A 16,002-nucleotide genomic window follows, 5' to 3' on the forward strand; every position below is an offset into this window, starting at 1 on the left:
CAATTATTTCGTTAAGTGTGGCAAAGTGAGAATAAAAACATTGAACAGAAAAAACAATGGCAACAGGACTTTTTGGTTCTCTCGCTGTATTTGATCACAAAAACTCAGACTTTTTGGTGTTTAATGAACGATTGAAACAGTTTTTCATTGCAAATGAAATCAAAGAAGAAACATGGAAAAAGCAATCTTAATGAATACTTTGAACGAAGAGTGCTATGTTTTGCTGCGTAATTTATGCATACCGGACTTACCTGAAGCAAAAACTTATAGTGAAATCATAGAAATCCTAACTGAGTATTTTTCCCCTGTAAAATCGTACTTTTCGGAACGTTTAAAATTTTACAATGCTCGATAAAGTATAAGTGAAAGTGTTTCCGAATGGGAAGCAAAGTTGAAAAGTCTCGCTACAAATTGCAAGTTCAGTGAGGAGCAATTGAAAATAGTGTTGCGAGACACATTTGTAATTGGGATGGGAAATGAAAAAATTATGTCCCGTTCATTTGAGGAAGATGCATCAAGTTAAGCAGTAACGTTAGCTTCCGTAGTGAAAATGGCTTTAGCAAAGGAATCCGCTATTAAAGAACAAGAAGAAGTGCAGGTGGTAGCAGTGGAAATTTCATAAAAGACATAGAATCCGAACAAACTGCCGAGTTTATTTTTAATTTAGAAAATATCGAAATTGATAATAAAGGGAATGTAAAACCCACCTATGTTAAATTGATAATTGATAATAAACCATTCAGTTTTGAAGCCGACTCCGGCTTTGTGTATGCCGTAATTTCTGAAAGTTTATTTCAAAAGCATTTTAAAAATAAGTTACTTCAGAAAAATGATTTGTTGTTAAGAGATTATGTTGGAATTTCGTTCAAGCCGTTAGGATTTGTAGAAGTTGGAGTATTTTACGGAGGTAAAGCTTATATGTTGAAAATATATATTATTAAAAACGGAGGTCCACCATTAATAGGAAGAAATGGATTAAAAATGTTAAACTTAGGAATAAGTGAATAAGATCGAAAATAATCTGAACAATATAAGTTTTACTGTCAATCCTGATAATTTACTAATGAAGTATAGTGCCGTATTCGAAAATAATTTCGGCACTTTTAACAGATTTAAAGTTTCTTTGAAATTAAAACCAGGGGCTGTTCCAAAATTTTATAAGGCGCGCCCTGTTCCATTCAGCTTGAAACCTAAAATAGAAAACGAATTAAAAAGATCAGTTGATAATGATATTTTAATGCCTGTCGAATTTTCGGAATGGGCAACACCCATCGTTCCGATATTGAAACAAAATGGTGGAGTTAGACTCTGTGGCGATTTTAAAATAACCCTCAATCCTCAACTGGAGGTACAAAGATACCCTCTTCCAAGAATAGAGTATTTGTTTAATCAATTGCAAGGTGGTGAAAAATTTTCAAAAATAGATCTTTCTGAAGTCTACCAACAAGTGTTATTGTCAGACGATAGTCAAAATTTGGCTACAATATCCACCCACAAGGGGTTATTTTCTTTCAAACGCTTATCGTATGGAATACATTGTGCTCCATTTATTTTTCAAAATTTAATGGATAGTTATTTCACAATTCCCGGGGTAGTGGTTTCTTTGATGATCTTCTTATCACGGGCAAAGATGACAAAGAGCATTACGAGAGATTAGAGTTAGTTTTACAACGTCTCCAAGAGTGTGGCTTGATAGTCCGTAAAGAAAAATGTGCTTTCTTTCAAGATTCGGTTATATATATGGGTCACAAAATTGATAAAACCAGTCTCCATAAATCGGAAGATAGAGTGTATGCAATAAAACAATGTCCTCAACCACGAAATATCAGTGAGTTAAAATCGTTTTTAGGTATGGCAAACTATTATTGTAAATTTGTACAAAATGCATCAATGATTTTGCAGCCTTCATACTGTTTGTTAAAAAAAGGAGTTGAGTGGCAATGGACCACTGAATGCCAAAATAGTTTTGAAAAAATAAAAAAAATGTTATTGTCAAATACGGTTTTAGCTCACTATGATCCGAATAGACCTTTGAAATTAACAATGGATTCTTCTAATTTTGCAATTGGTGCAGTGATCAGTCATATTTATAACGACAATGTTGAACGACCTATTGCATTTGCATCTCGGATGTTGACATCAGCCGAGATAAAATATTCACAAATAGAAAAGGAGGGACTGGCTATAATATTCGGTGTAAAACATTTTTTTCAGTATTTGTATGGAAGAAAATTTTTTCTTTACTGTGATCATAAACCATTACTTACTATATTTGGAGAGAATAAGAGTTTGCCTGTTTTCTCTGCAAACCGCCTACAGCGTTGGGCTCACATATTATCAACTTTTGATTATGAAACTGAATATATTCCATCGAATAAAAATACAGCAGATTATCTTTCACGCATAAAAATAGATAGGCAAAATAATGATTTTGGTGCATCAATTCACTATAACGAGACATTTGATTCTATATCCTACTTTCATTTACTAGAAAAGGAGAATTTTCCGTTAAACTTTTCTCAAATTAGACAAGAATCAAGAGTAGATCCGATTTTGAGTAGAGTTATGTTTTATATACGAAATGGGTGGCCAAAAATTGTTTCAAAAGAACTTCAACCATTTTTTCTCCGAAATAAAGAATTGACAATAGAACAAGATTGTGTAATGTGGGGCTATCGTATAGTAATTCCGAAAAAATTTGTGTCAAATGTTTTGACAGAAATTCACTCGGGTCACGTAGGTATATTAAAAATGAAAGCACACGCACACATTGAAGAAGTGTCAAGAACTTGTAAAATTTGTGCAAAATTTTCTAATCCCCCGAAAATATCACTGAAGCCTTGGGATTGGCCCAAAGAAGTGTGGACAAGGTTGCACGCAGATTTTTTTGGTCCAATCTTCAACAGTCACTTTTTAGTTTTGGGGGACGCCACTTCCAAGTGGATCGAATGTTTTCAAATAAATAATATGTCTTCCAAAACTACCATAGAAATTCTTACTAGTGTCTTCGCAAGATTTGGGCTACCCAGGGAATTCTGTACTGATAATGCTCAATCATTTTTGTCGCATGAATTTCATTTTTTTTTTGAAAAAACAAGGTATCAAGCATATTACAGGAGCCCCATATCACCCTGGCACAAATGGGTTGGCTGAATCAGCAGTTAAAATAATAAAAAAAGCCCTAATCAAAGGTAAAGAAGAAGATAACCAAAGAAGTATCAATCATATCATAAATTGTTTTTTATTTTACTACAGAAATACTCCACACATTACCACCGGCGAGACACCGTCTAAATTACTATTGGGACGAAAAATGCGTACCAGATTCGATTTAATGCTACCTTCAGTTGAAAGAGAGGTTAAAAAAAAACAGGATTATCAAATAAAATATTATGGTTATAAAAAGGATATTATTTTTAGTGGACTCGAAAAGGTTTGGGTGCGAGATTTCAGACCGAGAAAGTCACCGTGGTGTGAAGGAATAATTTTAAAAAAAATGGAAGTAGAACTTATATTGTAGAGGTAGAGGGAGGTTTAAAATGGAAAAGACACAAAAATCAACTGAAAGCAAATAAGACTTTTGAAACGGAAGGGAAGGATAAGGAAATTAATATAATACCTCGCTCTACCATCTCAGAAAAAATTGAAGAAATTCCCTCATATTCGGAGGCAGCTGACATATTAGATGTTATCCGGGAATATATAAAATCTGAATAATGATAGAATTTTAAGACGGCGTAGTCAGATTCGGCCTCCAGATGTATTGACATATTGATATTGTTTGTAATATATTCATTGTATTATTTGTATATATATATATATATATATATATATATATATATATATATATATATATATATATATGAAATCTAGAAAGGTTAATGCAGTCAAGCTGCTGGAAAATAATTCCATGAAAATCAAAAAATAAATAGATAAGTACTCTTTGATCATTCCCATATTGATTTCAATTTAAGAGCCACCGGTATACAGCTGTTTCAGCCTATTGGGCATCGTCAGTACCGGGCAGGCGGTCCTCGATTGAAGACAAAATGAGAAAAAACCAAGAAAGTACTTGATAAAAATAGCTGCGTAAACGTGGTTCCACTTATGTTTCGCTTGCGTTTACGCAGCTATTTTTATCAAGTACTTTCTTGGTTTTTTCTCATTTTGTCTTCAATCGAGGACCGCCTGCCCGGTACTGACGATGCCCAATAGGCTGAAACAGCTGTATACCGGTGGCTCTTAAATTGAAATCAATATGGGAATGATCAAAGAGTACTTATCTATTTATTTTATATATATATATATATATATATATATATATATATATATATGTGTATATATCTGTATATATTCTTGAAATTATTAGATGTTCCCATATCTAATGGTATTGGTTTCCGACTGCAATTGTTAAAAGGGGAAGGTGTTAGATATCGGATCATGTATAGAAACAAAGGTTTTTATTGTACATTTTTTTACATGAGCTATCGACTCGTGGGAAACGGAGTTCAGTTGTGGTTTGGTTTTGGAATTAGGAATATATGTATAGTTGTGAGTCGGAAGCATTTTATTCCATTCTAATACTTGAGAGATTTATTCATGTTCTTTTCAGTGGTGAATTGTATTGAGCAGCAGAGCCTATCCCGCTGAGGACCGAATCAGACCTGAAAAACCATTCACCATACAAACTAATCGGCTTCGTTAAGAATTCGGGTTTATTTGATCGAGTGTGAGTAGGTGTGAGCCACAATAAACCCTTGCGTGTTGCGGTGGAGGTTCGAATAGACCCACTCACTTTGGACCTAACATAATTTAACCTACATGGTTTTTGTGTGTAAGAGACGCTCAACTACCCCAAATGTTTCAATTGGCGAAATACTGAGAAGTCAATTTTGGACATCAAACAATATTAATTCAGCGATATCAGAAATAGTTAAGTTATTAATATTGATAATATGTATTATTTATACTGAATCGCCGCATATTACACAAAAATTCCCGAAAAAATTTCCCATGCTTGAAAACGAAACAGACAAGTGTCCCATTCGCCGAACATTTTTCCTCGAGCGGTGTTGCCAGTTGTGTTATAATTCCCCTAGTAACACCAGAACAATTACCACGTACTCTGATGGAAAATTAAAACATCAATCTATCTGAGCATAGTGCTGCCAATATTCCCAGTGCTGCCAAATATATCGACACTCCTGATGGTGCAATTGATTTTTAAAAACACAGAAAGAAACCATGACATCTTCAGTTCGCTGGAACTATCAAATGCATTCCCAAATTTGTTGACCTGCACCAATGTGATAGCTGTGGAAAACCTACTGAATTCTCACTTTTCGGAGGTACTTTGTGAAACTATGCAATATCGTTATCCTGACTAGTATGCCTCTTTCAAGGTTCAGATCTATCAGGACAATTTTAAAAATGCAATCAATCCGGCAGTCTGTCAGAAAAAATGCATTCATTAACAATTTTCTAAATATTCGCAAGCACTCCCAGCTCCAGAGGAAGCGTTTGATCCAAACCTGTTGTTGCTGAATGTGTAAAGTATCAATAATGATAAAGTCTGTGATATTATTTTAGAGATCAATGACATTATATGTCCCAATGAACTGTCGGAAAATGCAGACTGAGTGAGTTGAATCTGTCTTGTGTTACTCAGTAATTATACTCGCAATGCAAGGGAGAGAGGATAGTGTAATAGAAATATGGATGGAAATAGGTTAAAAACATAATGATACTAATAATTTGAAACACTTTTGTATTGATGAGCAATCAGAATTTCGCCACCGGTTTTTTCAGGATAAACATAACAATTATTTTATTGTATTAAATTGTTACCGATCACCATCAGGTGATTTGGATTCATTCCTAGAAAACTGTATCTCAAATCGTATGTAAAATTTTTTTTCTGACAAAATTTTGCTTCTGATTTATGTAAAATCAACCCTAAGTGATCTATCTTGATTTTTCGAGTTGATAATATCAACTTTTCGCCAGGCATTTTTTGGTGAATGCTCCATTTTCTGCTGTGGTAGGAGGCATTGTTCATGATGATAACAAAGTTTGGTTTAACGTTTGGTAAAATCTTTAAAAACCAACTTTCGAACTTTTGCGCGTCCAATTCCTCATGGTAGTCGCTAGTTTTTTTGGACTCCAAGGGTAACAAGCCGTTCTCCAAAAAACACACAACCACAAACACAAAACAATTTCTTCTCTTTCTATACGAGCAATTTTCTTACCTTTCTTCGTAAATTTATTGTCCATTCTATTTAATATGAGCAATAATTAAATATGGGCATCAATTCGTCGGAACATAATTTGGCTGCGACTTTTCCTGAGGTTGGGATTCCATTTCAGAAAAAAAAAATTAATTTCCTACGAATAGCATATTTGGTGCAATCATCTAGCTGAATTTGCTTGCTTATTCTAGTTTCGAAGTCTTCATAGACATTATTACATTTACCTTCATTTTCTTTGAAGATGAATATTACTGAAGTTTAATCTCAACACCAAACCGTTATTTTTAATACCTCGACACGTGGTTCAATCACCAAGTCATCATTTCCAAAAGAAAGATTAACTAAATTACATACAATATTGTCCTTATTTATACCCTAGGGATGTCTGCAGGTACCTAGCAACAGACACGTCTGAAGAACTATCGTTCTGTGAACTGTAAAAATTATTATTCAGTAAGTTCATCACAAATGATCATAATTTATTTTTACAGAAAAATCCACGGACATTACCAATCCTAGATGACAATGGTTTCCTATTGGGAGAAAGGTGAGTTTGTTTTATCCTGAAAACGAATCCAAACGTTCAAATAATGTATTCAATTTCCATGTTCGAAATATTCATTATTGTTTCTTGACAAACTTTGATTGAATACGAGCCAAGCCATTTGGTTACAGTTATTTCAATATGATTTCAATGAAAAATCAACAATTCTGGTAACAATTCTGGAAAAATTTCCAATAACTTCTTTTAATTTTTTAAGATATGTAGGATTGCAAAACTTTGAGACGCACAAACAACATAGCATTTCTGACGTATGTAAAATAAGAATTCATTCAATTAAAATCAAATTCGTTATATTATTATAGTATTGAAAACCTTTTTACTATTCTTTCTTGATTTTTTATAATTCTAGTAACCTTCTTCAATTTTTTGAAAAACTATTGAATTGGCATATGTGACAAATCATAATAGCACAATATTTTTCGCGTTGAATATTATTGATGACTATATCTTACAAAATTATGTCGAGTAAAAGGAAATTTTCATTTGTTTTGATAGGTAATAATTATTTTATTTTCAGTAACGCAATTCTCCAGTACCTGGCAGAACAATACGGAAAAGATGACACATTATATCCAAAAGATCCAAAAGCTAGAGCAGTTGTGAATCACAGACTCTGTTTCAACTTGTCCACTTACTATCCATGTGTTGCGCATTACACGGTGAGTTTGCTTATTTTTTCAGGAATTATCTTCACTGATGTGAACAATTAAACCAACTTATTGCGTTGTTTCAAAAGTTCCAACTGTAATATCTCAGTGAATACTTATTCAGTTTATTCAAAATGAGCGCCATTTGGATCAGTGTACTTTTGCCAACTTAACGCAAGTCGATCAATTCTGTCATCATAAAAATTGTATGCTCGGGGTTCGATGAATTTGACTCAGGCCATTTTTGCCTGGTCTTGATTGGCGGAGGTTCTTCCGGTAAGAAAGACATCGATTTTCTTTAAAAGAAATTTTATAGAGTTTATGCTTGAGGATGCTATTGTATAGCGAAACACGTGTCGCGGTTTTTGTGAAACCCTCTATAGTGAAAATCATACAAAAACTGTATTAATTAGTTTTTTAATATAGATTTCCATCAAGTATCGGCCAGTTCTATTCAATTATTAAAAGATGGTAGTCGATTGGCGGGAGGTCTGGAGAATATGTTGGGTAAGGCAGAACTTCGACGTTCAATTCGTTCCATTTGCTTTGTCGAACAGTGATTTGTGAAACGTGCGGACAAGCTTTGTCGTTGAGCAGGATCGGACCTCTTCTGTTGACCAGTGCCGACTACTGCCAATCAATTTTCGATACAATCAATAATAATGATAATAATGAAACGTCTTTACTCACCTGAAGTAAGAACATACAGAATATACAAAAAAATATTGAAGTGAATGGGCGGAGTGTCAGCAAAGCTGTTTTTAAACTCAACCTTCGAAAAAAAAATGAAATTTGAAATGAATAAATGAAAATTACACTACTTACAAACAATTTCAAAAAAAAATATTATTCAGTCACCAAATCTTTTGTGTAAACGCATGAGCCAAGGTCAGCATGAGGAAAGTGAACTAATCAAATAAATGCTCTTTGAGTCTCTTTTTCAAGTTTTTAACGTGTAGGGTCTGAATTCACTGGGCAGGAGATTGTAGAATTTAGCTGCGTTGTATGAGAAGCTGCGAGTAAAAACAGAACACCTGTGTTCAGGAATGACCAGCACCGACCTGTTTCTAGTGAAAAAGCTGTTAATATTAGAGAAAGAATTGAATTTTTCCATTAAATAATGTGGCATTCCGGTCTTCAAGACTTTGTGGGTGTTAATGAGTAGGTGCAGTTTCCTGAGTTTCTCTAGTTGTAACCAACCTGATTCCTTCATGACCGTTGATATGTGGTCGTATTTTTGAATGCCAAAAAAAAACCAAGGCAACTGTTTTAGATTCGTTGAAGACAGAGGGAATCAGATTGAAGTAATGCAGGGCCGTAAATGCTATTGAAATATGAAACTTTCGAAATTATTAGCGACTCACATAATTTAAGTTTGAGTTGTTTGGTGAGTAAGTCCCAATTTGGAAACAGTTGCCTTAGGATATTGAAAGACGTTTGAATCAAATGACTAACGTGTTTTGTAAAGCGCAGTTGAGAATCGAGCCACAGGCCTAGGTTCTTTGCTTCAGTTACAAAAGGCAGAACGTCACCATTTATATGCATATGAATACTATTTTTAGCAATATCTCGCAATCTTTTCGGGCCAAAGATCATTACTGCTGACTTTTTGGGGTTTAACTTCAATATATGAATTGATGAAATATCAAAGATGGTCTGTAGATCACGATTAATGATGTTTTGAGCGGAACCAATGTCATGGAACTGAAAGGAGAAGTACAGTTGAGTATCATCTGCGTAATGATAAATTTTGAATTTTTCTACCGACTGATGGAAGTCACAAATATACAGACTGAATAGTAAAGGACCAAGAATTGATCCTTGAGGAACACCTTCAGTTACGGGCAGAGTTTCTGAGTTGATACTGTCGATAAGTAATTTATAACCAGAGAAGGCGCATCCACAGAAAAACCGAAGAAGCTGAGTTTATCGCACAGAATGTCATAATCAAGAGTGTCGAAGGATTTACTGTAGTCCAGAAGTATTAAATAAGTTAATTTACTTTCATCGACCGCTTTGAAGAGGTCGTCGGTGATGGAAAGTAAAGCTGTGATTGTGCTGTATTGAGATCTGGAACCGGACTGCACGGGTGTGATGATTTGGCGATTTATGAAGCTGCAAATGTGGTCCTTCATGATCATCTCAACAACTTTTGAAAGCCAAGGTTGGATGGTGATAGGTCTCAGGTCAGAGAAATCCGAAGGGGAGTTGCGCTTAGCTAAAGGAATAATCGCACCGTTCTTCCAACAACTTGGGAAAACACCCTTTGTTAAAATGGCATTAGCGAGAAAAGTTAACGGATCCAATAGATGACTATCTAAGAGATAGATCATTAGGAGTGAGATATTATCTGAGCCAACTGCGTTACTTTTGAGACGATTCAGGCATTTCTGTATAACTGTAGACGAGACCGCACTGAAAAGAAAAGGTTTATTAATAACTGAAGGAAAACGGTTCTAATAATGAAATTTGGTAGTTTGAACGCTCAGGTTGGGGAATTGAACTGAAGTTTATGTTAATTAGGTTCGCGTCCTTCAAGTTATTCGGGATTTCTGTATTGTTACTTTTTCTCAAAATTTCTAGTGATCTCAATATGTTCCAAGTTGCTTTCGAATTTTTCTTCGCAAGAATAAAATCGAGGTATGCTTTTTTCTCACGACGAATTGCTCCGGTTGTGTAATTCCTGAGATCTTCATAACTATTCCAAGCAGTAGGAGAAGGAGTTCGCTTAAATTTTTTGATGGAACGGTCTCTAAGAGCAATAATTTCCTTGATGGTGTAAGTCAGCCAAGGGGCTGATGGTTTACTGATTTTTTGGTGAGGTGGTCGATTTTTTCACAATATGACTCTGATGTGATGATTTTATCCGGTTGCAGAAATTTATAGTGAACCACACCAGCCGCTTACCACCATATATTAACCATGACTTTTTTTGAAAGCGCTTTTGAAAAGTGCCTAGGTGTCTCTTCGGTGTCCAACCACTGTCCTGAACATGTCCTGTTGTGAAAGAGGATCCACTTTTTATTTTGATCCAAAAATGGATCGATTCAGTTCCATAAAAGCAAAGAAGAACAGACCTCGAAACGTATAAATTTTGTTAATAGTTTTAATTGTGGAGCACCATCTTTTCCAACTCTTTGACTTTTCCAGTTCGTTTTAAACCATCATAAACCGCATGTGAGCTGACGCCCAATTCTTTCACCATTTCACGGTTCTACTTAGACACCACTACACTTTCAAAATAGGTATGTGTTGAGATATAAAATTACAAAAACACATGATATTATAACGGACCAAACTTTTGAAACAACTCAGCATTACATCTGATGTATCATCTTTCGTCATGTTCTATATTTGGATACCCAATTCATGTTCGCGCAGATTCGTGCAGTTCAGTAGTTATTTTCGTGATACATTTCAATGAAATCCTAAAAAGTCTTCCTTGACGATAAAAATCAAGTGATCTCAATTCAATCAGATCAGAAGCAATCAAAGTTAGTGAGTGTTATAGGACCAACCGACTGGACTGGAAATCGTTAACTGAACTACTCACAGCTAACACAGGTCTGCAAAAAAAAAAACTTTAAAACAACTTTTTTCGATTTCGTTAATTGATCTTTATGGTAGTTTTTTGCGCTGATTTCAAAAATGGCATTTGTTTTTATCTATTACGTAAGGTTTGCCTACAAAATAAGGATGAAATAATTGAAAAATTACAAAAAAATGAGGAATTGTGGATTTATTATTTTTACATGAAATAAAAGCAAAAAAAAATGCTACATAGCTAAAATAAGCATAATAGTGATACACAAGTGTTTGCAAAGTTATCATAAATCTTTGTTAAAACGTTTTCTTTTACCGTCGAAGCTTCTTTTGGTACTTTTTCGGCTGTGTTCTTGTGAATTTTCCCATCCAACAGTAATCTGCCATCATGTTAACATTCCACCGACCTTGGTATCTGCGTTCCATTTCTTTTATGTCTTGATGGAACTGTTCTCCTTGTTCCTCACTTACAGCCCCTACATTTTCGGGAAAGTAGTCCAGATATGAGTGAAGGAAATGGACTTTGACACTCATGTTGCAGCCCAACATTTTTTAGTTTTGTATCAATTCAGCAACCAAGGAATTGACATTCCAGGCCACATGCCAGGTTATCTAATTTTCTTTTCAATGCCAAAGATGAAGTGAACGAAATGGAGAAATCAAGAGTTTATAAACTTAAGTGTCCTTAGTGTAATAGTGTTTATGTGGGTAAATGTGGCCAATATTTCTCAAAACAGTGTGCTCAACATGAAAGGTCCTTTAGACTAGGTAAAGATGATTCGACTTTTTCAAACCATTTCTTAGAATGGACTACAAGTTCCCGAATCCAAACGATACGAAAATTTTGCACTATGCCGGCAACGGTTGGAAACTCAATTATTTGAAATTCATAAACACAAGCACTGCGAATGTGACCTGCTAAATGACCATATTAACCTGATTTAAACTTGCCGGCTTTCAGATAAGCACACATTGTCACAAGTAAACGAAATTCGTGTAATGAAGTCATTAAGTACCACCTAGAGTGGTTGTATAGGTACATAAGGGTTTACATTGTTAATCATTTCAGTTTATTGAATATCCTTATTGAACGGAACTGCAGTACAAGTTTTATTTATTATTTTTATGATGATCTCCAACAACATAGTAAACTCTTGAATTACCACAGTGAGGTTCAATCAATCAGACAACGTAATTTTTATTGGGTGTAATGTATACAGAGTGTTTCAAATTCGATCCTAACCATTGGGATCTCGGAAATTATATGAGAGATACGAAGATGGTTGAATTGGGGCAAAGTTGCGCATCAACCTGACTAACAATATGCCTTTGAGAAAGTTCTGAATTTCCGAGTATATCCAGAGATATCCGGAAAAAACAGAAATTTCGGAAAATGGTTTTTATTTTTTTCTGGCCGTATTTTTCGAAAGTTCCGAAAATGAATTGTACTTATACATTGCCACTTTTTCCCTGCTACTTAATGGCGTTTTCAGATTTGCTATCCTCCGTTTCGTCTTCCGGCCAATATCATCAACTTTAGTTTTTCTAATGGGCGCTACATTGGATTCTTTCTGTTTTGAATAGAATCAGATTTTACCTTTTTAATGATATTTCATAAGTTATCGTTCTTTTTCGAAAAATTGGGGATATTGAAAAGAATCAATTCTTATCATATAATAGGCTTTGACTTTGTTGTTTCTAAATTTGACTTCCAATTGGTTACACTCAGTGGCATTTTGTTATTCTACAAGTCATTGAATTTTAGGCGAAAAATGGATTTCATGAATGAAGAAAAAAGAGATATAATACAAATTTATTAGAAATATGATAGAAATAGTATTGGGACATCGGGAATGTATTCAAACTTGTATCCCGAAAGACGAAATCCACATCGAACTATGTTTAAGTTATTGGATCAAAATATTACCGAGTTTGGTTTATTTGAAAAGCCGAGGAAAAATACGGAGACTGAATGGATCAGAAAACTAAAGAAAATTTGATAAATGAGGTATGTATGAGGAAAGTTAGACATTGTGTCCTTATCAATAAAGATGAATTTTTGCAGATAAACTTGAACCCGGGGAAATCTACAAGTCAAATTTCCTCCGAAATAAATATTTGTCATACATGTGCTTGGAGACATCTAAAAAAAAAGCGGTTTAAAATGTTACAAAATACACATATCTCAAGAATTGCATCCAGGTGATCCCAAAAGTGAATAAGAATTTTTTAATTGGCTGATAAGAAAACCCAATTTTCCTGATTTCCTGGAAACTGTAATTTGGATAGATGAAAGCCCTTTTACGAATTGTGGGATATTCAACCGAAATAACGAACACATTTGGAGCATAAACAACGTATGGGCAGTAACTTACGAAGATAGAATTTTGGGAATGGAATGGGGAAACCTATCACCAGCTTTTAATGTCGAATTTCGAAGACTATTTGGATGATCTAACTATAACAACATCTGTTTTCAACATAATGGTGCTCCACCACACACTACCAGACGAGTATATGATTACCTGACTGAACGTTTGGTGATAAATGGATAGGGAATAACGGGCCGGTGAGGTGGCCAGCAAGGTCTCCGGACTTAAGTGTTATGGATACACTCTTGTGAGGTACACTGAAAAAAGAGTTGATGGTCAGAGGAAATATCAAAATATTGAGGACCTTCAACACAGCATTGTTAGAGAGTTCGGAAGATTGAACAGGAGGGAAATTAATCTTGCAGTGAATAATATTCAAAGAAGGGAACATTTGCGTTATCATGAACAAGGCCAGCATTTTCAGCCTTTGCTGTGATTTACTTTTGTCTTTGCATTATTGTTAATTATTGTTTTTTGTTCAAAGTTCTATTTTCATTGAAAAGGACACAATGTTTCATTAACCTCATACACACCTCCTTTCTGTCTTCATATTTTTCCATTGGCTTTTCAAACAAACCATACTTGGTGAGATTTTGATCCAATAATTTGAACATAGTTCCATGTGATTGTCGTCTTTCGGGATACAAGTTCAAATACATTTCCGATGTCCTAACACTATTTCATCGTATTTGTATCATATCTCTTTTTTCTTTATTTTCGAAAGCCATTTTTCGCCAAAAATTCAGTGACTTGTACAATAACAAAATATCATTGGGTGTAACGAATTGAAAGTCAAATTTAAAAACATAAAAGTCAAACCCTATTATGAAAAGAATTTTTTTTTCAATATCCCCAATTTTTCGAAAAGGAACGATAACTTATGATACATCATTGGGAAGGTAAAATCTGGTTCTATTCAAAACAGGAAGAATCCAATATAGCGTCCATTAGAAAAAATAAAGTTGATGATGGTGACCGGAAACGAAATGTGGGATAGCAAATCTAAAAACACCATTATATAGCAGGAAAAATGTGGCCATGTGGAAGTGCAATTGGAATCCTTTGAAGAATAAAGCCAGACAAAAATAAAAACCATTTTTTGGATATCTCGGGATATACTCGGAAATTGAGAACTTCCTTAACGGCATATTGTTAGTCAAGTAAATGTGCAACTTTGCCCCTATTTAACCATCTTTGTAGCTCTCATAGTTTCCGAGATCCCAATGGTGAGGATCGAATTTGAAACACCCTGTATATTTATGATTGTAACTTGATAAGATGCACAGAGAATGAATAAATGCAATGAATTTTATAACGCAATACAATAATACAACTACAGACTGAACGTTGATATCAAGTATTATTTTGGGTGGCACAGTATAATATTATACTATTTCTCTTATCTGATGTTTGCAAATTTTGGGAAACAGGCTATATTGTTAGAGCTGAAATGTAGATATGACACTCTGCAGGATACTCGAGTACCTGTGTACAATTGTCATAAAGTAAATTAGTTATTCACTACAAAAAGTGACATGTTTGTGAGAAATAACAAATTATTTGCCATTGACAAATGAATTTGTTCAAAAATGACGTTCTTGCATGTATGGGAATAAAATTTTCCATTCAGTTAACTGGTTTGATGATCCAATAAGTTTTCTGAAAAAGGGGTTGGTTTGGTAACAGGATCATTTTTTTCTTTAAAAAACAATTGTATTCTTGCCGATGTTTCGAATGTAATTAAATTCTTCTTCAGGGCTCGGAAAGTAGTTTTTCCGTGTTGATGATAATACTAATTTAAAAACCATCAGATATATTAGATACGTATTAAAAAAATGAGAATAAAAAACATCGCAACAACAAATTTTCGAGACAACACCAACACAAAACGACGTTTGTTTCATGTCCTGAAGAAGAATTTAATTAAATTCGAAACGTCGGCAAGAATCCATTTTTTTTTTTAACAAAATTGATCCTGTTACCCAACCAATCCCTGTTTCATGAATATTTTCCATATTGACAAAAAAGTTCAACTATCCATGATAATAACTATACAGGGTGTTCCTTAAACACATGCTAATATTTAAGGAGGTAATTCTTAGACCCACTTTAAGGAAAAAACATCCTATGGACGTATGTCATAAACGCCTTAACTTTTGAGATACAGGGTGGCAAAGTTTTCAAAAATAATCAGTTATTATTTAATAATAACTGAGATAATTTTGTACACATCTTTGGCATATTTGGCACATATGTTCCACGCTTCAAGGCGCATTTTCTGATGTACAATTTTCTTAATTTTCTGTGCCAGTGGCGTACGTACGAGTTTTGAAATGTATATTTTTGGCGAAAAAAATACTACGCCACTGCTTTATCTTAAAAATTATTTTTAAAATCTCCATACATTTTTGAGCACATTTGATTTGTTGGGTTTTCTTTGTCCGACGCATGGTTTTCGCTCAAAAAATCAAAAATCGCTTTACTTAAGGATAAATTCCTTAAAAATCTGATGCGGTATCGTGCATCGACTGAAAGCAAACTAAGAGATCAGATTTGTTGCAAAATAATTGAGGATCTAAAAGGTATTTGTTTGTTGTCAGATGCACTGTTCTCAATTAAAATTACGT

At 34.3% G+C, this 16,002-nt stretch overlaps 1 protein-coding gene across 1 annotated transcript in view; it reads left to right on the top strand.

The window, feature by feature from the left end:
• Nucleotides 1-16,002, top strand: part of LOC111514056 (glutathione S-transferase D1) — a 41,550-nt gene that overhangs the window by 9,942 nt on the left and 15,606 nt on the right. Inside the window, exons 2-3 of the mRNA XM_074172944.1 lie at nt 6,740-6,795; nt 7,331-7,472. Of these exons, the coding sequence (XP_074029045.1) occupies nt 6,740-6,795; nt 7,331-7,472 (198 nt within the window). The remainder of the gene's footprint in view (nt 1-6,739; nt 6,796-7,330; nt 7,473-16,002) is intronic.

Source organism: Leptinotarsa decemlineata, unplaced genomic scaffold (genome assembly GCF_025532065.1).
Source record: "Leptinotarsa decemlineata unplaced genomic scaffold, Ldec_3_MD MMD2_tig00000199_RagTag_RagTag, whole genome shotgun sequence".
NCBI classification, from domain to species: domain Eukaryota; kingdom Metazoa; phylum Arthropoda; class Insecta; order Coleoptera; family Chrysomelidae; genus Leptinotarsa; species Leptinotarsa decemlineata.